Below are 26,004 nucleotides of genomic sequence, written 5' to 3'. Positions count from 1 at the left end.
GCTTTGCCTAATGTGTGGCACACCCCATCTGCTCTGTCGCAGGCGGCTTCTGTACAGAGAGCCATGGAATGCTGGCTGGCATGCCTGGCTTCAGTATCCCGGTCTCCCATAGTACTGCAAGGATGGGATCTGGGAATGGAGCACCCACAGGGCTAAGCCCTGGGAGATGTTGACCTAATTGCATGACAAGGCATCGACAATTGGGTTTGCCTAACCCGGCACATGGTGGAGCCAGAACCAGATGTTGTAACACTGACTCTGGAGCGTGAACACACTGGCACATGACATGACCCTCCAATTTCAGGAGGACGGAGAATGAATAACATGGTCATGTTGTCATACCGAAGGGGGTGTGTGTTACTGACTTAGCTATAAGGTCATCCCACAATGTGCTTGGCGGGGGCAGCAGTCTCCACTCTACAGGCCACTATCCACAGCATGATCGGACCTGCCCTAAGAATCTGAAACCCCATGGGGTAGCAGCGGAACCATGTGAGTCCACAGTCCGGCTTTGAGGAGAGGCTCACGCTTCCGGAAGGAGGTGCCATTAAAGCCCTACTAAGTTGAAGCCATGCCTGATGTATAACTGCTTGGAGCTGTGCTTAAAAGACCTGAAAGTTGTCCTGAGGGAAGTGAGAATAACACCTAAGTGTATCGGATAGGCTTCACCAAATGTTGCCGTGGAAGACAGGCCATCAGCCTTTGTGAGGTAATGGGCACCGAAGAACAGTAAAGGGGAGCAATACTTGCAATAGGTCAGAACATTGACCACTGTCTTTGGACTCCATGTAGCACATGCCCCTCAGGGACCCGTGGACAGGATCCCAGACCAAGACAGCTGCCTCATGAAGAGGTGTGTCACATTGAGCAGAGATGATCAGGGATCTTGTGATTAACTGACTGGCCCTCAGGGAAGAGAGGTTACGAATCAGGATAAACTCCCTAGAGGATTTCCTGGGTACCATTTCGAGAAGGGAGATCCCTAGAGTAGCTAACGGGGTGTGGAAAAAAAGGGGGGGCTAAAACCCTTCTGCCAGTACTGCCCTGTTAACTGCTTAGAACCTAGCATAAACCGAGTTCCAAATTAAGATGCGTTCCCCCAGTTGGGGTAGTGTCTTAAGCCGGAGTAACGGTGCCAATCTAACTAGGCATGGGCCATCCAGAGCTTCCTACTGTCTCGGCTTTTCCAAGGGGGACCTCCCCATCCCTGGGCATTGGACAAGAGGTGCATGAGTACTGACTGCTACAAGGGAGCACTCACGACGGAAACTGCACGTGTCCTGGGAGTATGTGCCCCTGTGGCTTTATTCCCTGCACAGATAGCAGTGCTGAAGCAGCGGACCCGCCACAGGCCGAGGACCAGTGCACGAGACCACCTGGTAAGTGTGGCCACTGCCAGATCTGTTGCCAATCCTGACTAGGAAGGAGTCAACACTTGGAGCGAAAGGTCCTGGTCCAACAGATCCTTATGCAGAGCAGGGCAATGGCGGCCCTCCTGCGAGAGGCCTCAACAAGCCATTCAAACACCTCCTCAGGTGAAAGACATTACGAGAAGGAGTAGCCCTGGTGACAAAACAACTCACCAGATTAACATAGGGATCTGATATGTCCCTTACGTGGATGCCTGAACAGGCGGGGGCAGGCGGGGGATCCTAAATTAATCCAGCCAAAACCCAGTAAGATGCTGCATTAAGTGGCTGGGGCTACTGGGGTGTGACTGGCGGAACTATAAGTGGCCCGGGCATCCTATAGGGAGATGACATTGGGAGGGACAGCCGCCCCAGGGAGGTAACCTAAGGCGGCAACACCACGGCCTTGAAGGTCACCCGACTGGACAACTGGGGTGAGGTGCAATCATCTCACCCATATCCAGGGCAGCCGTGTCTGGGTCCCTGAGAGCAAGGGAGGCGATGCTCCTTGTAGTGCTCCTGATGGAGATGCCCCATGAGGGCGGACTGCCTCCAGCTGTGGTGTGTCGCCTGGCCTGGGCGAAACCCCAAGGAGGAGGATGTTGCTTGGATCGCTGCTGACAGAGATGCCGCAGGAGGGTGGACTGCCTACAGTGGTGGAATGCTGCCATGGTGAACCTGCGAAGGCGAGATGGAGACCTCAATGGCGTACAGGTGCACTGAACCCAGAGATGAGCTGAAATAGAAATAAGTAGCGAGCATTGGGTCTGCTGTCACGTTCACTTAGGCTGGACCAACAGGATCCCTGAAGAATGCTGAGCAAGAATTGCCACCCAAACCGGGTCCGTTTCATCATCTAACTCAGAATCGGGCCTTGGTAGCGGACTGTTGGGGATGGGAGGCAGGGCCCTACTCTTCCGGGGCCCAACCTTTCTCGATCTTTCAACCTTGGCCCTTCTAAGGGGGGCATGATGTAGAAAGTGAGGTAAGCTTGGTATGACATTGGCAAGAAGAAACAAGGGCCCGTGTGCCTGGACCAGTCCAACACATCAACCACCACTCCAAGAAGTAAATGCGGCAAGGGTCAAAGCACATAGCAGGAGGTTCCAGTGGGCTAGTCACAGGGCACCCTGGGCAACAGGCGACTGTGCCGCCATTACCGCCAGACGGGGGGCGGGACACCCTCAGTGTCTGGCAGCGGCTAGAGAGGTGAGCTCAAAAACATAGACCCTCTCTCTGTATGTGTCTATGTGTTCACGGTTAAGGCACCGTGTGTCTAGCCATTAACTTTATTTGCTTATAGGGCAGGGGTGGAGAATCTGTGGCTCACTCAATGGCTCTGCAGGGGTTCAGATAGAGTTTTTCTAGCCCTATCAGGAAATGCCAGGACTGGACCTGGGACCTCCTGCATGCCCAGCAGGGGCTCAGCCTTAAACAATGCCCCCGGAAAGGAGTCTAGAACCTGGGACTCTCAAGTCCCAGTCCAACACCCTAGCCACTATAGCTAGGGGTGCACGAAAGTCACTTACCTGGTCTCGCAGCTTGCTTCGCGGTGGGGGGGAGGCGCTTCGCTGCTCCCCCCGAAGTTCAGGCCGGGGGTGGAGGCTTCCCTCCTCACCTGGCCGAAATTCAGGCCGGGGGGGAGGCTTCCCGCCTCGCCCGGCCGAAATTCAGGCCGAGGAGGAGGCGCCTCGCCTCGCCCGGCCGCGAAATAAAAAGTTAAAAAAAAAACACACGCCCCCGTGATAGGCTACGTGACGATTTACATAGCCTATCACGGCTAGATCTGCAAAGTCAGCCATGATAGGCTACGTTAATCATCACGTAGCCTATCACGGGTGACTTAAAAAAAAAAAAAGCTACATTTGGTCGCTGTAGTCTACGTAAATCTTTATGTAGACTACGGCGAAAATAAGGGCAACACAAATAGCGACCAAATAAGGAACGCGAATGGCGGCTCCCTATGGGGGCCGCCATTAGTCGTACGTGCTTTTCTTTTCTTTTTTTAAGTCACCCGTGATAGGCTACGTGACGATTTACGTAGCCTATCATGGCTGACTTTGCAAATCTAGCCATGATAGGCTACGTTAATCGTCACGTAGCCTATCATGGGGGCGGTTTTTTTTTTTTTACTTTCCTTGGAATGGCGGTGGCGGCAGCCGGTCGAAAGACCGGCTGCCGCCCCCGCCCCTGACGAAGACCTGCCGAACTGCCACCGGGACCCGCCGCTGGGAGGGACATTCAGGAAAGGTAAGTCCCATCCCGGGGGGGGGGGGGGCGGGGGGGCAGAGAATTTCTCCCCGAAACTACTTCGGGGGGCCGAATACGTTGGCACTCGGCCTCCCGAAGTTTCGGGGAGAAATTCTCCCCCATCCCTAACTATAGCACAGTGGCTTTGAAGTAGGGGGCGCAGTTGCTGTCTGCTTTCATCCCGGCGCCAAAGAGGCGCAGCAAGGGCCTGCGGCCACGGGAGCCGCTCCTAAGTGCAGGCGTACCCAGGTGCTTATTTTGTTTTGTTTGTTTTGTGTATTTTTGAGTTTGTTTGTGTATTTTGGGGGGGGGGATGCACGTGCTGCCGCCATAAGCTCCCCACGCTCGCGGGAGGCAGCAAGAGCTGGCACCCAGGCCCGTGCAACCACCAGAGAGAACAAAAGTGTTTTGTTTGTTTTTTGGCTTATACTGGGCCGGACCATTGCTCCCTCCAGCCAAAGAGTGCCAACATTGCTCAGCAACAATGGCTTTCCAGGGTTTTCTGGCAGGATTCTTTCCTAGCCCTGCCTGGAGGTGCCAGGAATCAGACCTGGGACCCCTGGTTTGTCAAGCAGGCGCTCCCCCCCGGCGGGGGGGGGGGGCGACTGGCCGCAGTTTTTTAAAAAATTATTTATTTATTTATTTAATTTATTATTATTATTTTGGTGGGGGGGCGGACGAGTGCTCACAGAAAGGAAGGTGGGCGAGCACGCCATCGCTCTAAGCACTGGCACCCCCCCCAAGGCCGGAAAGTGCCGGCAGCCATCAGCGCTGTGCGCACGCTCGTGCCGTGTGGCACTCACACCGACCCCACAACTGCACCCAGGAGGGGCGGTGCACGGAGACGCACGCCCCGCCGAGAATGCTGGGGACTCGGGGCCGCGGTAAGGGGGGGTACTAAGCAGCCGCAATCACCGGCGCCACGCTGGGGAACGGGCCAGCCGGCGTCGCACCCGAGCGCGCGCCGGCACTGCCGCTCGCACTCCTGCCAGGGCGGCAAGCACCGGCTGAGGGGGGGGCACTGCCCACACATGAGCGACCCGCCACGAGGGCCAGCAAACCTGGGGCCGCAGCGGTGCAGGCACGCTGCAGCCGGAGAGGGAGGGGCGGGCGCTCGGCCTCCGTGACTGCCGGCGCCCCAACAGGGGAGAAAGACGGCGCGGCAACTGAGCACGCGCCTGCACAATTGCCGGCGCGCCCGCCCAGGCGGCAAGCGCCGGTTGAGGGGGGGGCGGCGCCTACACACAACTGCCTTGCCGGGAAGGGCCAGCAACCTAGGGGCCGCGGCGGCACAGGCACGCCACAGCCGGGGAGAGGGAGGGGCGGGCGAATGACGGCGCGGCACCTTGGCGTGCGTGGGAGGGAAGTGCCGGCCATGATGGAGCCGTGCCAGAGCACGCGCACCCTGCCGCGAAGTACTAGTCCCCCTCTACTCAGCTCTGGTTAGGCCTCAACGTCAGCGAGGCTTTGGGTGCGCAGATATACCCTAACCCCGGCGCCAGCTTGTCTGGCAAAAGGGGGGGGACATTGCGGGCGGGTGGGGTGAGAAGAGGTGGCTGCTGCCTATTGGGTGCCCCCCCATGGCACCACCAAGCAGGGGAGGAGTTGGCAGAGCCCTCTTAAGCTCTGCGCCCCCTCCAAACCAGCTCTCTCGCTCTCGCAGCTGACCTGGAAGCGACGACCAACTCGTGGCTGGCAGCAGAACCATCCCGTCGCTCCCCCCGAGATTGAAGCTGGCAATCTGTCTGGTGCTGGCGCTCGCTTGAGCGGCACATGTGCCTCATCGGCACCGGCCTCGCTGCTGTGGCACGCACACTGGCGCTCGCCACTGTGGCGTGTGCGCCGCTTACCTCCGGATCGCAGATGGGGTGGCCCTTTCACCGGCGCTTGCTGGGCTTCCGGGGGTGGTGGCGCTCGATGCTGCGGCGGGCGCGCCCCTCGCCTCCGTCTCGCCGGGCAGGCGGCCATCTCACCGGCAGTTGCCGCGCCCCCGGGGGGACGCTGGCGCTCTGGCTCGCCGGGAGACGCGGCCCCTTGCTGGGTCTTGCCGCGTCTTCGGAGGGGGGCGCCCGCGGCTACGTTGCGCATGACCCTCCCCTCTGGCTTGATCTGGGGGCGGACCTCTCGCCGGCATTTGCCGCGCCTCAGGGGCGCGACACTTGCGACTGCGGCGCGCGCGCCCGCCGCCTCCGGCTCGCTGGGAGACGCGGCCCTGTGCCGGGTCTGGCTGCGGCTCCGGGGGCGTCGGCGCTCGCTGCTGTGCTGCACCTGCCCCTCACTTCCGGCTCACCAGGAGGCGCAGCCTTCTTGCTGTGCCTCCTGGGTGCGCCGGCCCCTCCCTCGGCGGCGCACGTGCCCCTCGCCTCCTAATGGCTGGGCGGGCTGCCCTCTCACTGGCGCTTGCCGTGCCTCTGAGGGCGCAACCCTTGCAGGGAGGCTCGCTGGGAGACGTGGCTCGCCAGGAGACGCGGCCCTGCACCGGGTCTGGCCGCGACTCTGTGGAGGTTGGCGCTCGCTGCTGCGCTGCGCCCGCCCCTCGCCGGGAGGCGCGGCCCTCTTGCCACGCTGCCAGGTGCGCCGGCCCCTCCCTCCACTCCTGCTTTGCTGGGGGGGTGGTCCTCTCGGTGGTGTTTGGTGCGCCTCCGAGGGCGCCGGCGCTCGTGGCTGTGGCGCCCGCACCCTCCCGCCTTTGGCGCGCTGGGAGGCGCAGCCTCTCGCTGGGTCTGGCTGTGGCTCTGGGGGCATCAGCGCTCGCTGCTGTACTGCGCCTGCCCCTCGCCTCCGGCTCGCTGTGCGCTGCCAGGTTCGCTGGCCCTCCTCGGCGGTGCACACGCCCCTCGCCTCCCCGCCCGCTGGCTTCCGCGGTGAATGGCCCCTGCTCCTTTCAGTAGCTGTTCTCGCTGCTGTAGGGGCATTAGCGAACAAGACCCAATGCGGTGTAGCTGCGAGTGCATTTGCCGGGGGGGGCGTGTGATCCTAGTTCTAGTCCCCACACAGCCATGGAAGCTCACTGAGTGACTTCACGGGCCTGTCACAGACTCTTAGCCCAACCTACCTCACAGGGTGGTTGTTGTGAAATTGTAGATGAGGAGGATAATGTAAGCTGCCTTGGGCTCCTTGCAAGTGGTAAACGGGCGGCATATAAATGCAATAAATAATGATAATTACTAAATATATATAATGCAATACTTTTTCCCGTGAGCAACGCACTCAGTGCATGCCTTCTCTATCCCCCCCATCATTCATATCTGGCAGTTATACGGGCCGTTCATCCTTGGCGTTGTCCTACCTGGGGGGTGGACAGTGACCTGCCTGCACTTGCCAGGCATTCGGCCCACAGGGGCCTGCCTCCGCCCTACAGTAAAAGGCTATACGTGCTGCCTTGGTTGACCTGGGGTCCTGCTGGTTAGCCCTCTCTAGATCTTGACTCCTGTGGGTTTACGCCCCTGCCTGCGTTTGTGCTTTCAGGGATTGGCCGAGTAGTGGTTGGAGTATTGCACTGGGACCTAGGTCCTTGTTATTTTCCCTGGCGCTAGGCCTCTGGCAGCCTGATACCAAGCACCGACCCTGAACTCCACCTTCTTGCATCATGCCCCAGAAGAAGGGCCATGGGCAAGGAGGGGGAAGGGTAGGGCCCGCTGCCAAGAGACCTCAACCTGGGCCCAACTCCAGGTCTGAGGCAGAGGTGGGCCCAGTTCTGACCTTAATCCTTGCTCACCTGGAGGCTGCTGAGTGTTCCTCAGGAATTCCTCCCCCTCCCCTGGCCAGGCCTAGGAAAACCACGGCGGTCCAATCCGAAAGGATGCGTCAACAGACCCAACGTGGCTATTTTTTCTATTTCAGCACATCTGATGCCATTGCAGCTTCCACCTCCTCTTCACCAGCTATTCTCGAGAGCCCACTGCCCCCAGAGGGGCTCTTTTCTCCTGCGACTTCCTCATCCCCTGTCACCCAAGCGACGCCATCCACTTTGCCGGTTGGGGATCAGAACATGGTCACAGTGGGTTCAGTGCATCTGGATGCCATAGAAGCATCGCCCAGCCACCTTGTCTGCAGCGCGTCTGGGCGCCATTGCGGCCTCCCCCTCTTCTTTGCAGGCTCACCTTGGCAGCACACTACCGCTGGAGGCAGCCCACCCACCTGAGGCAGATCCGTCAGCAGCGACCCAAGTAGCATCATTCACCTTGTCCGCTGGGACCAGGGTGCTGAGGCCCCCGATCCATTCTGCCCAGCGCTCCAGTCTGTCCAGATCACTTTGAATTTTGTTTCTGTCTTCCAAAGTATTAGCTATCCCGCCCAGTTTTGTGTCATCTGCAAATCTGATCAGCATTCCCTGCACCTCCTCCTCCAAGTCATTAATAAAAGCACTGAAGCACAGTACGTTGAAGAGCACTGGGCCCAGGACTGAGCCCTGTGGTACCCCACTCATGACCTCTCCCCAGTTTGAGAAGGTCCCATTGATAAGCACTCTTTGAGTGCGATTCTGTAGCCAACTGTGGATCCACCGGATCGTTGTTTCATCTAGCCCACTTTGAGGTAGTTTGCTCATCAGGATATCATGGGGCACTTTGTCGAAAGCTTTGCTGAAGTCGAGGTATATGATGTCTACAGCATTCCCACAGTCTACAAGGAAGGTGACTTGATCCAAAAATGAGATCAGATTTGTCTGGTAGGACTTGTTTTTGACAAATCCATGTTGGCTTCGAGTAATCACGGCATTGTTGTCAAGGTGCTTCCAGATGGATTCCTTTATCATCTGCTCCAGAATTTTCCCTGGGATTGATGTCAGACTGACTGGTCTGTAGTTCCCAGGTTCCTCCTTTTTACCCTTTTTGAAGATAGGGACAACATTAGCCCTCCTCCAGTCATCTGGCACTTCCCCCGTCCTCCATGATTTCTCAAAGAGAATAGACAGTGGTTCTGAGAGTTCTTCTGCCAGTTCCTTTATGACTCTAGGATGCAGTTCATCTGGCCCTGGAGATTTGAACTCATTCAAAGTAATTAGGTGTTCCTTGACCATATGCCTATCGATCTCAAGCTGCAATCCTGCCCCTTCAGCCTGTACTTCACTTTTGCCAGGGGGCTCATAGACCCTCTTTGGGGAGAAGACTGAGCCAAAGTAGGAATTGAGCACCTCTGCCTTTTCTTTGTCATCTGTTATCATTTTGCCATCCTTATTTAATACCTGAACCACCATTTCTTTCCTCTGCTTTTTACTATGCACGTAGCTGAAGAAAGCCTTTTTGTTGTTTTTAGCATCCCTTGCTAACCTCAGCTCATTCTCAGCTTTAGCCTTCCTGACGCCATCCCTGCAATTCTGTGCTATCTGCCTGTACTCTTCCTTTGTTACTTGGCCTTCTTTCCACTTCCTATTTGTGTCCTTTTTTGTTTTCAGGTCATCCCTAAGCTTTTTGTGAAGCCACATTGGCTTCTTCTGTTGTCTTCCACCCGTTCTTCTTGTTGGAATTGTTTGTGATTGTGCCTTAAGAATTTCCTTTTTTAAAAGCTCCCACCCATCTTGGACTCCTTTTCTCATTAGCGTCGCTTGCCATGGGACCTTACTGATCATTGTTCTGAGTTTATTAAAATCAGCTTTCCTAAAATCAAGGGTACGCATTTGACTACACTCAGCTTTTGCTTCCCTTAGAACCAAGAACTCAAGTACAACATGGTCGCTTTCCCCCAGAGTTCCTGTAACTGCTACTTGATCCACTAAGTCATCTCTGTTGGTTAGGATCAAGTCAAGGATAGCCGATCCTCTAGTTCCTTCCTCTACTTTCTGTAGGAGGAAGTGATCCGCCACACAAGTCAGGAATTTCCTGGATGGGCCATGTTTATCTCAACACAGATAAGATAAAGTAAAAGGAGATATTGATAGAAGAAGAAGAAGAAGAAGAAGAAGAAGAAGAAGAAGAAGAAGAAGAAGAAGAAGAGTGATAATGCAGCAGCAGGAGGTTGAACTTTATGTATTTAATTATTTATGTAGAGTATTTTTATCCTGCTCCTCAGACAAATCAACTCAGACAAGCAGCTTACAAATCAACAAAATCAACAAAATAAGACAGTCCCTGCCCACAGGCTTACAATCTAAAAGACATGGCACACAAAGAAAAAGGAAGAGGGGGAAAAATAAGTCTTTCAGCAGGGCTGGTGGAATGGCCCTGCCCTCTCATTAGGGATGTTAGAGAATTCTGCCACAGACTCCAATGAGGCCAGATTCTAAATGGGGATTGCTCCATTCCATGGCGGAACGGAGCAATCCCCCCGCCACCCTGCAAAATTTCCCTGGGACGGACCCTACCTTTTGTCAGCTGTCCAGTCTGTCCGCTGCCCCGGTCTGTGGCTGCCATTTGCCTCCCTACTTTAGCCGTGATAGGCTATGTAAGTATTTACGTAGCCTATCATGGCAAAGATCAGGGACACAAATAGCATCCACTATGCCATTTGCATCCCTGCCTTTTGCCATGATAGGCTACGTAAATATATATGTAGCCTATCATGGCTAATGCAGGGACGCAAATGGTGGCCGCTATGCCATTTGCGTCCCTGCTTTAGCCATGATAGGCTACGTATATATTTATGTAGCCTATCACGAAAAGATCAGAGATGCAAATGGTGTAGCGGGCTCCATTTGCGTCCCTGCTCTTTGCCGTGAGAGGCTATGTAAATATATACATAGCCTATGACAGCTAACACAGGGATGCAAATGGCGGCTGCTATGGCAGCTGCCATTTGTGGCCGCAGCCTGGCAGCGGACAGAAGTCCGGCTGCAGGCGGGCCCAGCCAGCAGCTCTGCAGGCTCGCCTCAGAGCGGAGCCGGCTGGGGAGGATTCTGGGGGAGAGGGACGGATCACCTCCCCCCGCCCAGTGGACAGCCCCACCGGAATGAGGTGAGTAATCTGTACACCCCTACCTCTCATCTCTCTCAGCACAGCCTACTGGAATGGCTGGAGGTGGTGACAGCTGAGGGAGGAACTTTCAGTAGGACAGACAGTAAGGCTGCAATCTAAAACACACTTAACTGGGACTAAGACTCATAGGATGCAGCAGGGCTTACTTCTGAGTAAACATGCATAGGATTGCTGTGTTAATGCAATATTGCTGTGAAAGCTTTCTTTAGGATCCTATTGAATATTCCAAATTCCCATTTCTGTGGGACAAAGAGACATTAGCACACATGTGAGCATAATGCATTTTGGACATTTTCCTTTTTCCTTATGTTTTTCTTTTTATTTCTAATGCTAGCAGTTTAGCTACAGAGAGATACTTGTTCCATCTTCCCTGCATTTTTGAAATGCTTCATGCTTGACCTCTTTGTTCTTTAGATAGGAAGCATCTTCAGATACACATACAATAATTCCATTCAGTGGTTCTGTTGCTTCAAGTATACTCTGATCCTCTCTCTACATCAGATCCATTAAATTCATTCTGACACCACCATTACCTCTTGATTAAATTATAGCCTTGAATTCAATTGAGTGTCATGTATTCTCATCTAGATATAAAGCGGTATTAGTTTGATAATGCTTCTTTCTCTTTTCTCCTCTACTATATTTGCCACACCACTGAAGATTGGAAACCTACACACACACACACACACACACACACTTGTGTTCTGTAAAATGTTTGGATCATGCAAAGAAATAGAAACAAATACATAGCTGTCTGATATTTCTGCAGTTTTCTCAGGGGTCATGTTGCCTTCTTCTGCAAAATATCAAGGCAAACAAACTGACAGCAGTTATTTAAATTATTTACATTTGTAGTAGCATACAGATATAATCGTAATTATTTAGATATCACGTTTACTTTAAAATCGGAAAGTTTGACTGCGATCCAAAGAGATATTATAGGGTACATTCAAAGGGTTTCTTACACAGGGTGGGATTTGAAAACTTTTATTTCTTTGAACAGCAAATGTCATATTGAACAATGTCATATTGCCAATTACCTTTGAAATTGTGTTTATTTTTAAGAGCTTTGCTTCCTGTGATGTCTTTAAACATTCATGTATTTGAAATGTCTGAAGCGAAGTGTATTTCATGTAACAAAATGACCAACACTGTGTTCTTTTCATAGGTAACTTTCAAAGCATCAAGATATTCAGTATCTCCAGATTTAAAATATGTTCTCCTTGCATATGACATCAAACAGGTAAGCTAGTAGTTGGACAAGGAAGTACTGGAATGGTTAGAAGTCTGAGCATATACTAAAATATTTTTAATTATGAAAAAAATACTTTTGTTCTTGGTCTAGTATTAGTGAACTCCTGTGCTAATGAAATCAGATAAAAGCTTTGATTCCATTTACTTTTTGGGTTAGTTTGGTTTGACTTGACTTTGGAATAATAACATTTATGTGTGACTGTCCTGATAGATGTCTTTGGATAATGGATGTTTACAAAGTAGTGTAATTCTGTGCGTGAAACAAGATGTGGTGATCAAGATATCCTGCTATAAATGAATGAATGAATGAATGAATGAATGAATGTATGTTAATAGCAGCTGGGGTGGGGAGGGAGGGAGAATTGGATCAGGACCACAACACTGAGGGGGGCGTTCCACCCCATGTCATTTTCCTGATTAGAATTAATCCAACTCTGCTAATTGTTCTACAGAGAAAAACGTACCGGTACCTGTATATTTTCTCCTGCAAGGACAAATAGCAGCTTCAGGCTACAATCCTATACATATTTATCTGGGAGTAAGTAAGTCCCATTGAATATAATGGGAATTACTATGCGCAGGCATGTACTGGATTGTACTGTCAGTTATAATCCTTAACTCAGACTAATTGTAGCACTTCCTCTGCACTTCAGAATGTAGGAGTGGGCTGCATGTTTGAATACTCTGCCATATTACAGTTCATGTTAAAACTCTGCCACCACATTCTTTGAACATGTCATGTGATGAATGTGTTCCTCTAAAAATAGCCTGCAACCAAGAATGCATGCTATGTGGCATGAAGTATGGTTCCTATTGCCCTTATTCTGCAATCAAGACAATTCTCCATAATGTGTATTCATACGTTCACATGGTTAGAGTATATTGTATATGACAAATTGCAGCAAGCATCTCGAGTGTGGCACATCGCGAGTGCTGCTGAGAGCCAGGAAAACAACAGCTGAAGAATGACTTCTGCTTGTGTGTTTTTCTAGTTGTCTTATTAGTTATATTGTGTTGCCTTTCTTTCAAGAACCTCAGAGGGCTGTAGAGTTTCCAGAGTTCCCAGGCAGTTTCTTATCCAGGATTGTCACAAAGTCCAGTGGTCACCAAGGTCAGTGGTAGGCAACTTGTGGCCCTCCAGATGTTTTGGCCTACAGCTCCTATCATCCATCACCATTAGCTATGCTGCCTAGGGCTGATGGGGGTTGTAGGCCAAAACATCTGGAGGGCCACAAGTTGCCCTGGTATAGGTCCTCAGATCTACAGACAGAACATATTTGGGACCCCTGAAAAAAGAAGGTTTAGAGCAGTACTTGGTTTTCAAATTGCAAGTGGTGTCTTGTTGGGCACAACTATTCTTTCGTGAAGGTGAACTTGTTACGAAATAATAATCCTCCCTTTCCCCTTCCTATCACAGTTTGGAAATGGGAAGCTGTAAAGCATAATCCTATACACATTTACTAACTCCCATTGAATTCAATGGAATTTACTCCTAGCAAAGTGTGTAGATTGCAGACTCATTTTATTTTATTTATTCATTTCATTTCATTTCTATACCGCTGAATAGCCGAAGCTCTCTGGGCAATTCACAGAAATTAAAACCATGCAGTGCAGCATAAAACAATACAAAATATGAAAGCTTAAAACCACAGTATAACTTGGGATGTTGGAGAATTCCACCACAGACTCCAGTGAGTCCGTGGCAGAATGGACTACCCCCCCTGGAGGGGTACTATGAGGGGTATCATAGCAGCTGCCATTTGTGTCTCTGCCAAGCCGTGATAGGCTACGTAAGTATCTATGTAGCCTATCATGGCAAAAGACAGGGACGCAAATGGCGTAGCAGCCGCCATTTGTGTCCCTGCATTTTGCCGTGACAGGCTACATAGATACATAGCCTATTATGGCTTGGCAGGGATACAAATGGTGGCTGGCGTAGCAGCTGCCATTTGCAGCCACAGCCTGGCTGTGGCCGGAAGTCTGGCTGTGGCTGGCCCCGGCTGGCGGCTCTGCAGCCTTGCCGTGGAGCAGAGCCAGCCAGGGAGGATTCCGGGTGAGAGGGATGGATCGCCTCCCCCCCCCACGGACCCCAGCGCACTGGTCTGGATCGCCTACCCCCTCCCGTGGACCCCTGCGGACAGAGGTAAGTGGGGTTTCGTACACCCCTAAGTATAACGGTACAACCAGAATAAAACCTAGCATCAATGCAGAGATTTAAAATGCAGATTTAAAACACCAGAGCTAAAAGATGAAGAAGCTAAAATACTGGGAGAATAAAAAGATCTTCACCTTGTGCCGGAGGGAGAACAACGTAGGCACCAGCCAAACCTCTCTAGGGAGCTCATTCATAGGGATGGCGGAGAATTTCTCCACAAATCTCCGGGAGGCCGAATACCAACGCATTCGGCCCCCCGAAATTAGTGGAGAAACGGTCAGCCCCCCGCGCCCCCCGGGATGGGACTTACCTTTGGTGAATGTCCCTGGCACTGGCGGCTCCCAGCGGCGGTTCGGCGGCGGCAGTAGGTCTTCCGACCGGCTGCCACCGCCGCCATTTCCGAGTTTAAAAAAAAAAAAACCTCAAGCAAATGTGATAGGCTACATAAGGATTTACGTAGCCTATCACGGCTAGATTTTCAAAAAACACCATGATAGGCTACGTAAATCCTTATGTAGCCTATCACGGCTGACTTTGGAAGAAAAAAAAAAGCGCGTACGCACATGGCGGTGCCCATGGGCGCCGCCATTTGCGTTCCTTATTTGGGCACGTGTAGTCTATGTAAACATTTACGTAGACTACGGCGAAAATAAGGGCAACGCTATTTGCGTTGTCCTTATTTTTGCCATAGTCTACGTGAATGTTTACGTAGACTACACGTGCCCAAATAAGGAACGCAAATGGCGGTGCCCATGGGCGCCGCCATTTGCATATGTGCTTTTTTCCCCCCCCAAAGTCAGCCATGATAGGCTACGTAAGGATTTACGTAGCCTATAATGGCTGACTGCAGGGACGCAAATGGCGGCGGCTATGGCTGCCACCATTTGCGTCCCAGCCGGCAAGGAGGATTCGCGGCCAGAGGGACGGGGCACCTCCCCCCCGGCCAGAATGTTGGCCGGAGGGGTGGGGCGCCTCCCCCCCCACCAAGAATTTCGGGGGGAGGAACGGAGCGCCTCCTCCCACCGCGAATGTCACCCTTCGAAAAGGTAAGTGACTTTCATACATCCCTACCTCCAAGTCCCAACCCAGACAACCTATCCAGAAGGATACCATGGCTGATGGTATAGAAAGTTGCTGAGAGATCCAGCAGAATCAACAGGGTCACACTCCCCCTGCCCCTCTCCCAGCAGAGGTCATCCCACAGGGCAACCAAAGTAGTTACCATTCCAAAACCAGGCCTGAAGCCCTATTGAAATGGATCTAGATAATCTGTTTCATTCAAGACTGCCTTGAGCTGTCCTGCAACCATCCGCTCAGGCACCTTGCCCAGGAAGGGGATATTGGCCACCAGCCTATAGTTGTTAACGTTCTTTTTTTTTTTTTTTAAGACATGGCAATCAGCAGAGACAGGGAGGAGGTGAATGGCTCTGGCTGGCAGGAGGGAATGTAAGCGCCCCCAAGCCAGTCCCCCCCCCCAGAATCCAAGCGGAGCAGAACCGTTCTGGAGGATTCCGGGGGGGCGGGGAGAAATGGATCGCCTCCCCTCCCCATGGATTCCCCACCAGAACAGATGGTGGGAAATCTGTACACCCCTAGTTTGGTCAGACTCAGCACGAGTTTTTCTCCACCTGCGTTCTAGCTGTCTCCCTTCTTTCTTCATTGCCCTCAGCTCAGGTGTATACCAAATTGCTGGCTGGGCTCTGCTTGGGGGGAGAGGGCACTTGGGCATGATTGTGTCAACCACCTTAGTCATCTCTGCATTCCACAGAGTGACCTGGACTTTGACAGGAGCACCAGCCATACCAGCAGAAAAATCCCCTAGTGCCCTCTGGAATCCATCAGAATCCATTACCTTTCAGGGGCAGACCATTTTAATAGGTCTCCCACCCTTGCAGAGGGGAAAGGCTGCTGAGAGTCTAATCCTCAGTAGGAAGTGATCCAACCATGACAAGGGGACAGATGTTAATTCCCCCATTTTCAGACCATCTTCCTGCCCAGTCGAGAAAACCCAATCAAGTGTGTGTCCTTTTACATGTGTTGGGCCATGACATGTTGGGACAGCCCTATGGTTGCCATGGCAGCCATGAAATCCTGCGCCTCCCCAAATACAGCAGCAGCGGCATGGAAGTTGAGATCCCGCAGAACCATCATCCTAGGGGTCCTCAACACCAAGTCCGAGACCACCTCTGTCAGCTGAGGCAGGGAGTCTGATGGGCAGTGGAATCCCTAATCTTTCCCAAGTACCCAACACAAGGTGCAGGCACTCAAGATCCACACTCGAATGAACAGGAAGCCTAGAGAGGGAGATTGAATTCCTATAGACCATGGCAACCACTCCTCCCCAACCCTCAAGTCGTTGTTGGTGCTGCACCAAGTACCCAGGAGGGCACAGCTGGGAGAGACTAACCCCTCCCAGTCCACCCACCAGGTCTCAGTAATACATACCAGGTCAACATCCTCATCCACAATCAAATCATGGATGAGGGAGATTTTATTTTGGACCGACTTGGCATTCAGCAGCAGCAGCACCACACCTGAGGGCAAACTGGCAAGGCCACCAGGAAACATCTGGTTGGGGGAAGAACCAGAAGAGGGGATAGCCATAAGGTATCTAGCCCCTCTTCTTCTGGTCCCAATCACCCCAATATCATACCTCCCCCTACCTGTGACCACAGTTATGGTGGCACCCCCACCCCCAATCCCCTGAGTTGCTTATTGTATTTCCCAGGCACATATTAAAAATATTAAACTGTAAAATATAAAACAATATAAAAGAGAGAACCACAGCTGAGAAGGAGCAAGTGGAGATCTGAATTTGCCCCTTTCTTCTTGTTCTTTGAAGCTGCTGCCCTCTACTGCTGCTGCTATTTGCTGCTATTAGGCAGTTGCAGGTCTCTCTGGAAAGGTGGTGGGCGGGTCTTGAGTGTGCTCCTCTGTGCCCACATCGCACTTTGCACTTTGCACGGCGCCAAAGCGCTTGCAGAGGCGCTGCCTCTGGCAGTCCCCACTCTTAAATACCTTATTTTTTGTCCCTTGCTTAGTTAATACACACTATATTTTTGCACCACAACTGTTGCATCAAATGAGCTAGCATGGTTCGAATGAATTGAAGAGAAAATGGGAGCACACGTTTCATCCAACATTGGCCATGAAATTGTAATTAGAGCCATAGTTATTTTGATGTTTGGATTAAAAATAAGCACAGAGTTAAATTAAATAGCTGAATATGTATTTTTTGTTGTCAGCATTTTCTTTTTATCAATTTTATGCTTGGAATGGCAAACTTTAATTAAATTTGCAGTTGTTTCAGCACAATTAAAAATATCCTTTATGCATAACGGGATGTGAATTTGCATGAAAATAAGCTGCCTTTGAATACAATAGTAATAATTGAATGAATTCTTTAAGTCATGGAGGATAGAATGAGGAAAGCTGTTAGATGTGTGCTTTTGCAGCTGTTGCAATATTGCTCTACAAACTTGACTACTGAAAGAAATAAGTGTTGATTCTTGCTGAAGAAAGTTCATGTCAGGTTTTGTATCCATTACTAAAGCTGTTTTTCATTGTGCGTGGAGATGGGTCAAAGAATCAGACAACAAGGCTTGGGTTGAAAATTGGGCCACATTTATTGAAAATATCTGCAAAGGGGTACCCAGGATGGGCAGCTGACTGTGCCAGCGACTAGCTTGCACTTCTTGGGCAAAAAGACACCCAGCCTGAGGGGTGGCGTCAATCTCGCCACCCCTCCGGACTGCCTCTTCTGGGGGAGGTTGACCTCCCTCTGTCACCCCCTCCCGGTGCCGCACAACACCTGGGTGAGTGAGGAGGGTCGGTCTCCCAGGCAACCCTTATCCCCCCGCCCAGCTGCACAACCTGTTCAGGGGGCCTCAGGCATCACCTGTCACCATAAGGTGTGTCTGCATGTACACCATCCCTAATTTCTTTCTGCTTTTGCCTGTCTTAGCCGCCAACTGGAATGTGACCTATGAGAGATTAGACCGTATCCACCTACAGGATGCACCCCACCCCAATAACAGTGTGAAGTAGGCAAAAAGACTCACAGTAGAAGGACAATTGAACTGTGAGCCAAAAATTCCTACATGGTTCCCAAAAGGGCAACCGGTAATAAACCCACACTGCTTAAGGGATGGTGGGAGGAAGCCGCAAGAGAGCTTCTGTTGGGAGGGGCGTAGAGCTTAAGAGGGCTCTGCCGGCCCCTCCCCTGCCTGGTGGTGCCACTGGGGGATACCCAATGGCACAGAGCCACCCCTTCTCTCCCCACCTGCCCGCAACACCCCCCCCCTTTTGCCAGACAAGCTGGTTAGGGCATATACAGATATGTAGGGCACAATCCTGTGCATGTTTAGACAGAAAAACATCCTACAACTCCAGCATGCCCTAGCCACCCATTCTGGCTGGGGCATGCTGGGGGTTGTAGGACTTTTATCTGCCTAAACATGCATAGGATTGTGCCCTTAGCTAACTTTTCTAAATGTACCCCCTAGAGATAGAGGTATTATATCAAATAAAGGTGGCAAAATTGTAGGAAAGACGTCTCAATTTACTGCAAGTTCATTGACTTTAAAGGACTCCTTGTATGGACTCCTATGTGTCAGGAGCGCCCTAGCTGCCTCTTGCAGTCCCCACCAATAGCCAACTCAGGACACAGACGACGAGGATTCTTTCTGAGACTTTATTCCTTTATTACTTTATGACTCTTTCAGATACTAATCACTAGTGACAAAGCAAGGAACAGCACTGGGGAAAGATAGCAGAGTAGCCTCTGCTCCAGCTAAGGCAGTTTGCGCGGTTGGTCCCCGTTTGAAGGGGAACCACGGGAAGACTCTGAACTTATGGGCTATGGAGAGATCCTCCCTCTTTCTCTTGGGTCCTCAGGATGCGACCGTTGTTTGCGCGCCAAATGAGCGGAGCGCCTCCTTTCGGCGCCCTCCATCTGTCACCGCTCCCTGCATCTGCGCCGAGCATCCAGCAAGCCCCCCTCCAGCGCTCTCTCACTGCCAGGGTCACTATCTCTCCCAGGAATGCTGGCAGGAGGAATCTCTGCCAGCTGCTGTGCCTGTGAGAGATGAACGAGCTCCTCTCCCACGGATTGCTGTTCTTCCTCAGAATCAGAACTGCTCTGGGGCTCTATGGGCTCAGTTTCTACCCTGACACTATGACATTCTGCCTTATTCATCATAATCTTTTTTGATCCTGGCTATAAAATTTATCACACATTAGCTAATGATGAACTAAACTGTTCTTATGTTAAAGTGATTGCTGAGATGACAAGAGATCATCCAGCTGCCATTAACTTTTCAAGGACTATGCATGAAGCATTCATTTTCAGACTGCCCTGTCATGTACCAGGAAAAACCAAAGTTCTAATAAGGTTGTGGTCCTCCAGAGGTTTGAGGCTATAACTCTCTCATCAGCCCTAGACAGCACAGCCAATGGTAGGGATATTGAGAGATGTGGGCCAAAACATTTGGAAGGCCACAAGTTGTCCACCCTGAGATATTGTGTCCTCATTGCTCAGATTAAGTTTGAGCAAACTTCAGGAGTGCTTCTCTTAGCAGTCTGTACACTGATTCAATATACTGACTGGCTAATGGGGCTCCTGAAATGGAAGATCTTTTGTTTTTCACCCCTTGTTCGCTTTTTCTCCTCCCCCTGCCAAATCCTGACATCTTTGTTCAAGTTCAGTAGTATGAAGTAGTGGTCAGTTTACAGTTTGCAGAGGGGGGAAGAGAATCACAGATAATTAGTACATTGTTCAGTACTGATTTCACTGGTGTGACTTTCTAATGTCTTGATGCTCTTAGGTAACATTAAATAATCAATCTCTTCCGCAATATAACAGTGAAAACACAATGATGAAAAAGCAGCTGCTATCAATACAACTATAATCCTCAGACTCAGTCACCTTCTTGGATTTTCTGTATTAATTGCTCAAGTTGTTACATTTACAATTTCAGAAAGAACTTTCAGATGGCAGATGTTGCAATGTGGAGTGCTTCTGGTCAGAGTCCCAGCCACACCATTCCATTCCTCAATCCTCCTCATACATATTCCTTTCCCTACCTCTGACAGTCACTCAGCATTCCATTCCCACTAAAAATGCTCGGTACTCACTAGCCTTTTGTTGATTTTTCTCCCTTCTTCATTTTTCTCTTTCTCTCTCTCCATTTTGAAATCTTTGGAGTGTGTATGTTATACTCACTTGTGTCCAATCCCAGCTACATTCTATTGTTTGATTTCTATTTTGAGATTTCCTTCATTCCATTCCGTAGGACATTTTAAAATAGATTCTCTGTGTGAACCGAGAACCGAAATCCAGAACATAAGAATGTATGTCTAACCCCCTTTTAAAGCCATCCAAATTGGTGGCCATCACAATATCCTGTGGTAGCGAATTCCATAGTTTAACTATGTGCTGTGTGAACTACTTCCTTTTATTTGTCCTGAATCTCCCACCAAACATCTTCATAGGATGACCCTGGGTTCTTGAGAGAGGGAGAAAAATGTGTCCCTATCCACATTCTCCACACCATGCATAATTCTGTATCCTACCTGATTGTCAGTTGTTATTTTACTCTCACATAACATTGCATGCCACTGAGTTATGATGAGGATATTTTTGAAATTCCCCTCCCCTTTGGTGCTTGCTTTTCCTAAAGAGATATATACACACACACACACACACACACACATACACATATATACATACACACACACACATACACACACACACATATATACACACACATACAGTGTGTGTGTGTGTGTGTATGTGTGTGTGTGTGTGTATGTGTGTGTGTGTGTGTGTGTGTGTATATATTTATATTTATATGTATGTATGTAAACCTCGTGGTTACCCTGAGTCTGCTGAGCTCTCTCTCTCTCTTGGGTGGTGGTGCTGTTTTTGCTCCTGCTCCAGGACCACAGGAAGACTTGAATAGGTATTAGAAGGAATAAGCAGGGACTGGCATCAAAATGTTGCAGTGCATCCCTGGCATGTGTTGCCTGAACCTGTGGCTGAGAGGGTTGAAAAAACAAAAGTTAGCATCAAAGATAAGAATGCCTGCTCTAACCTGGGTTAGAGCATTTTTAATTTGCATTAAAAAAAATCCCCATTTCCCATTTTTGAACATTTAAAAGTGCAATTGATCTGCCTGGAAGTCAATGGAACATGAGGCTTCAAAATACAAGTGAGTGCTTGGTTCGGTCTGGGAGGAGGTCTGAAGGGATATTTTAAGTACATTGACCTTTGCAGAAACCTGAAAGGTATGTGGTATTTTGAACATGGAATACAAACCAGCCTCAGGCCTCCTGTGACATCCAATATTAATAATGGATTACATTGTGGGGCTGCTGTATGCTTCCCCCTCACTTCTCTCTCAGCACAGCCTTCCAATGTGCAATAGGAACACCACAGTGCATTAAACCACAGGGTTGTTGTATATTACTCTCTCAGCCCGACCTGCGATGTGGGGATAAAAGCAACTGAGAACAATGCAGGGTTATTACTCTCTCAGCGCCTGCCCATCGCCCAACTGCAACAGGGACCTAATCTAATACCACTAGACAGCACTGCAACTAGCAAGTCTGTTATAAACCAGAGCCTGACCTCCAATATTCAATGTGAACCACATTGCAGGGCTGTCATAAACCAATGCCTTCCAGCCACTGCCTCTTCAACTGCACTTGCTTTAGAAATGCATTCGCATGTGTTGTGTGTGTGTGTGTGTGTTAAAAAAAACCAGTTTCACACTAAATAACAACTGAGCCAGAAAGGAAAAGAGCTTCTCTTTTTGCTGTTTCTTTTGGGGGCTGGGGCGGGATAGTGTGGGATCATGTGCAGTCCCACTACATTTAAAATATTGCATTTCTTAATTGATTTCTGAGGGAACATGTTTTAAAAAGCTTTTTAGTATGAACCAGGAAATGATGGTTCCAGTAGGGCTGTGCAGGGACCCCCTGATCTGACTCGAAAGCTGCTTTGCAGCTTCTGAGGCAGGCTCAATTCAGCTTGGGCAAATTCGCCCCTCCCGACCCAACTCGGCCCCGAACCCAAAGTGGGATTTGGATGGCAAACCCCATTTTGGGTCCCCACTGATGCCCCTGCGCAACTCCCCAGCTCCTTATCTGGGCCTTCTCCTCCGCCACAGCCATTGCTTTCTCTGACGCCGCCTTCTCCGCTGTTGCCTTCTCCTCACTTCCACCACCACTCGTCTTCTTCCAGGGAGCCACCATTTTAAAATGGCAACCTCCTGGAAGTTCCAGGAAGTTGCCATTTTAAATATGGTGACTCCCTGACAGAAGAGTCGCCACACGTCCAGGCCTCAGGAGCTGGCGGTAGCGGAGAAGGCAGCAGCAGCAGCGGCGGCGGCGGCAGAGAAGGCAGCAGCAGCAGCGGTGGCGGTGGCAGAGAAGGAAGCTCAGGTAAGGACCTGGAGGGGTTGGGGGGCCTGGGCCGGGGTGGGGGGGAGAAGCTCTGAAGCTCACCGAGTGCTTTGGAGAGCCCCTGACCTGCTCCGGGTCACTTCATGCCCCCTTCATCTCTCCTGGGAAGGGGCACAAAGTGACCCAAAGCAGCCCACTTTGACTTGGGGTTCAGTCCTCGGGCTGAAGTGGTGCACAGCCCTAGTTGCCAGACAATGAAATACTTTTCTCCATACTTTTTTTTTTTAGTATCTATTGTTTCTTCCTCATTTTCCAGCCACTTCCCAGACTTCATTCCCTGAAGATTTTTTTTTTGTGTGGGTAGTTGTGTGTAGTTTGGGGTTATACCAAGTCTGCCAATACCTCTCTCTCGTGTAGGGGTAGTACAGTTTTGTCTATGTAAGCGTGAGCTCAGGAAGACTTGAACTGGTATTAGAACTGTTGATGTTGGGTTTAGATGTTTTGTTGTTTTTAAGAAGCCAAAAGCAACTTGTTATTCATGAAAGTCACATTCTGCATAATACACCTTTTATTTACAGAACAAACATTTACTTTCAATCATATCGACAGGGTTACTAAGCTGCAAAATACTCTTGAACACTCATCTGAAGAATATTTGTGGAAAATTCTAGAGCCCAATAATACAGTTTCAATTCTATTGCTCAGCCTCGATAATTTTAAAGTAAAAGTGATCTTACTTAAATGTCAGAATAATTTGTTTATAGAAAGTGTTTCCCACCAATACAGATTTCTCCATCTACATATTTTATACTGTAGACAGAAATATGCTCATCAGTTTTGACAGGTAGGGGTGGTAGTTGGGGATTAGGTGAGTATCCAGAAGCCCATGGAAAATTGCTGGGATTCTTCCTTCCTGGCCTGTGAGCAAGTGGCATTGCTAGGCCTCACCTTGCTTGTATTATGATGACACTATGATTTCAGGGAGGAAATGTCAGGCCTTATGTAGCTTGTCTGTCTCTTTCTACATGAACCATTGAGAACCATTAAGAAACTATTCAGATCTTCAACTCAAGCCCTTTAATGGTTCCCTGTATCTGTGGTGAGTTGTAATAGAGCCTTTTCTATTACTGAGCACGCTCCAGGAGAGAGCGCAGGACAGGAAGGCCTGGCATGCTATGGTCCATGGGGTCACAAAGAGTCGGACACGACTGAACGACTGAACAACAACAACAACAACTTTTCTATTACACTATCCCACCTCTGGAACAAACTCCATAGGCAAGCTTGCATAGTGCCATCTGTGTTATATTTTTGAAGGGATGTTAGAGAATTCCGCCACGGACTCCAGTGAGGCCGTATTCTTTAGAATCCGGCCTCCTGGAGTCCGTGGAGGAATGGAACAATCCCCACCACCACCCCACGGAATCCCCCCGGGACAGAGCCTACCTTTGTCAGCTGTCCGCTGCCCCGTGAATGGCTGCCCTGGTCTGCGGCCACCATTTCCTCTGTACTTTAGCCATGATAGACTACGTAAGTATTTACATAGCCTATCACGGCTAAAGCAGGGACGCCATTTGTGTCCCTACCTTTTGCCATGATAGGCTATGTAAATATATACATAGCGTATCACGGCTACTGCAGGGACGCAAATGGCGGCCTCTACAGCGGCCGCCATTTGTGGCCGCAGCCAAGCAGCAGATGGAAGTCCATCTGCAGGCGGCCCTGGCCAGTGGCTCCGCAGGCTCCCCGTGGAGCGGAGCTGCCCAGGGAAGATTCCGGGGGGGAGGGACAGATTGCCTCCCCCCCCAGCGGACAGCCTCAGCGGAATGGGGTAAGTAATCGGTACACCCCTATATTTTTGGTCCCAAATAAATTGTTTTACTCACCCAGGGTTTTTAGGATATTTAGTTTTGACTAGAGATGGACGGACTGCTCTGTTTCTGATCTCTGTCAGTTGAACATGTGTTTATTCATAAGCCCATTCATTCCATCCTTTTGCTTTAAAAGAAATCTGAATTAATATTAGAAAATACATATTTCAAATGTATTTTCCCCAAAAATATGCATTTCTACATGTATTTTGCCTGAAAGTATGCATTTCAAAAGATATTTATCCTAAAATACACCTTTCTATATGTTATTTGAACCAAGAACTGCATCATAACATCTGGAGGTGTAGAAAGATAACTGGGTTACGATCCACACATTATTTTATAAAGTGCATATCAGGTCTGTTCATTTCAAAATGCAGATTGGACAAAACACTTCAGTGCCTGGAATGTTGACTGACTTTATCTGGCTGTTTATAGAACATTATTTTAAATGTGCATCTGTTGCCATCATATTCTGTTGTATTGCATAAATCATAATTGGTATGACACCAGTTTCAACATTTCTTGAGGATGTATACCTGAAAAGTGATATATAAATGCTTTATAAAAACCAAATAAACAGACTTCGGAAGCTCTTAGAGGGACAAGAGTCTCCTGTTCCTTTGCTACATTGAACATATTTTATTTATTTATTTATTACATTTCTATACCGCCCAAAGGCTGAAGCTCTCTGGGCGGTTCACAATACATAATAATTTTAGTTAAAATGCCTTAAATAGCATAAATGAGCTATCTTGTTTGTCTTTCCACTGAAGGAGAATTAGAGACTGGTATATTTTTGAAAGCTGCTGTTGTTGTTGTTGTTGTTCAGTCATGTCCGACTCTTCGTGACCCCATGGACCATAGCGCGCCAGGCCTTCCTGTCCTGCGCTCTCTCCCGGAGTGTGCTCAAGTCCATATTCATTGCATCGGTGATGGTATCTAGCCCTCCCATCCTCTGCCGTCCCCTTCTCCTTTTGCCTTCAATCTTTCCCAGCATCAGGGTCTTTTCCAGGGAGTTTTCTCTTCGCATTAGCTGGCCAAAATATTTGAGCTTCAGCTTCAGTATCTGTCCTTCCAATGAGCAGTCAGGGTTGATTTCCTTTAGGATGGACTGATTTGAACTCCTTGCAGTCCAGAGGACTCGTAAGAGTCTTCTCAAGCACCACAGTTCGAAAGCATCGATTCTTCGTCTTTAGGGATGTACGAAAGTCACTTACCATTTTGCAGATCTGATTCGTGGTGAGGGGAGAGGCCCTCTGTCCCTCCCCCCGGAATCCTCGATGGGGGGAGAGGCTCTCCGTCCCTTCCCCCAGAATCCTGCCTGGCCGGCTCCGCTCTGCGGGGATTCTGCGGAGCCACCGGCCAGCTCCGCCAGCAGCCGGACATCCAGCCACTGGGCAGCAGGGACGCAAATGGAGGCGGCTGTAGCCACCGCCATTTGCGTCCCTGTACTTAATCGTGATAGGCTACGTAAATATTTACGTAGCCTATCACGGCAAAGTAAAAAAAAAAAACGCGTACACAAAGGGTGGCGGCTACGGCGGCCACCATTTGGGTTCGTTATTTTTCGCCGTTCTAGCCTACATAAATATTTACGTAGGCTAGAATGGCTAAAAATAGCGAATGCAAATGGCGGCCGCCGTAGCCACCACCATTTGCGTATGCTGCGGCCAGCTGCGGCTGGCCAGGAGACCAGCTGCCGCCACCTCCGCTCCCGCCGCCGCTGCACCCATCGCTACAACTGC

The 26,004-nt window shown here is 50.0% G+C and overlaps 1 protein-coding gene across 1 annotated transcript in view; it reads left to right on the top strand.

The window, feature by feature from the left end:
* The window catches only part of DPP10 (dipeptidyl peptidase like 10), a 561,648-nt gene that overhangs the window by 280,159 nt on the left and 255,485 nt on the right, over window positions 1-26,004 (top strand). Inside the window, exon 5 of the mRNA XM_084808348.1 lies at window positions 11,739-11,813. Coding sequence (XP_084664474.1) covers window positions 11,739-11,813 — 75 coding nt within the window. The remainder of the gene's footprint in view (window positions 1-11,738; window positions 11,814-26,004) is intronic.

This window comes from Heloderma suspectum, chromosome 1, assembly GCF_057233095.1.
Source record: "Heloderma suspectum isolate Gila_16-S chromosome 1, 16-S_ref, whole genome shotgun sequence".
NCBI classification, from domain to species: Eukaryota; Metazoa; Chordata; class Lepidosauria; order Squamata; family Helodermatidae; genus Heloderma; species Heloderma suspectum.
The sequence above is the reverse complement of the archived record's forward strand: the minus strand, read 5'-3'. Positions and strand labels throughout refer to the sequence as shown.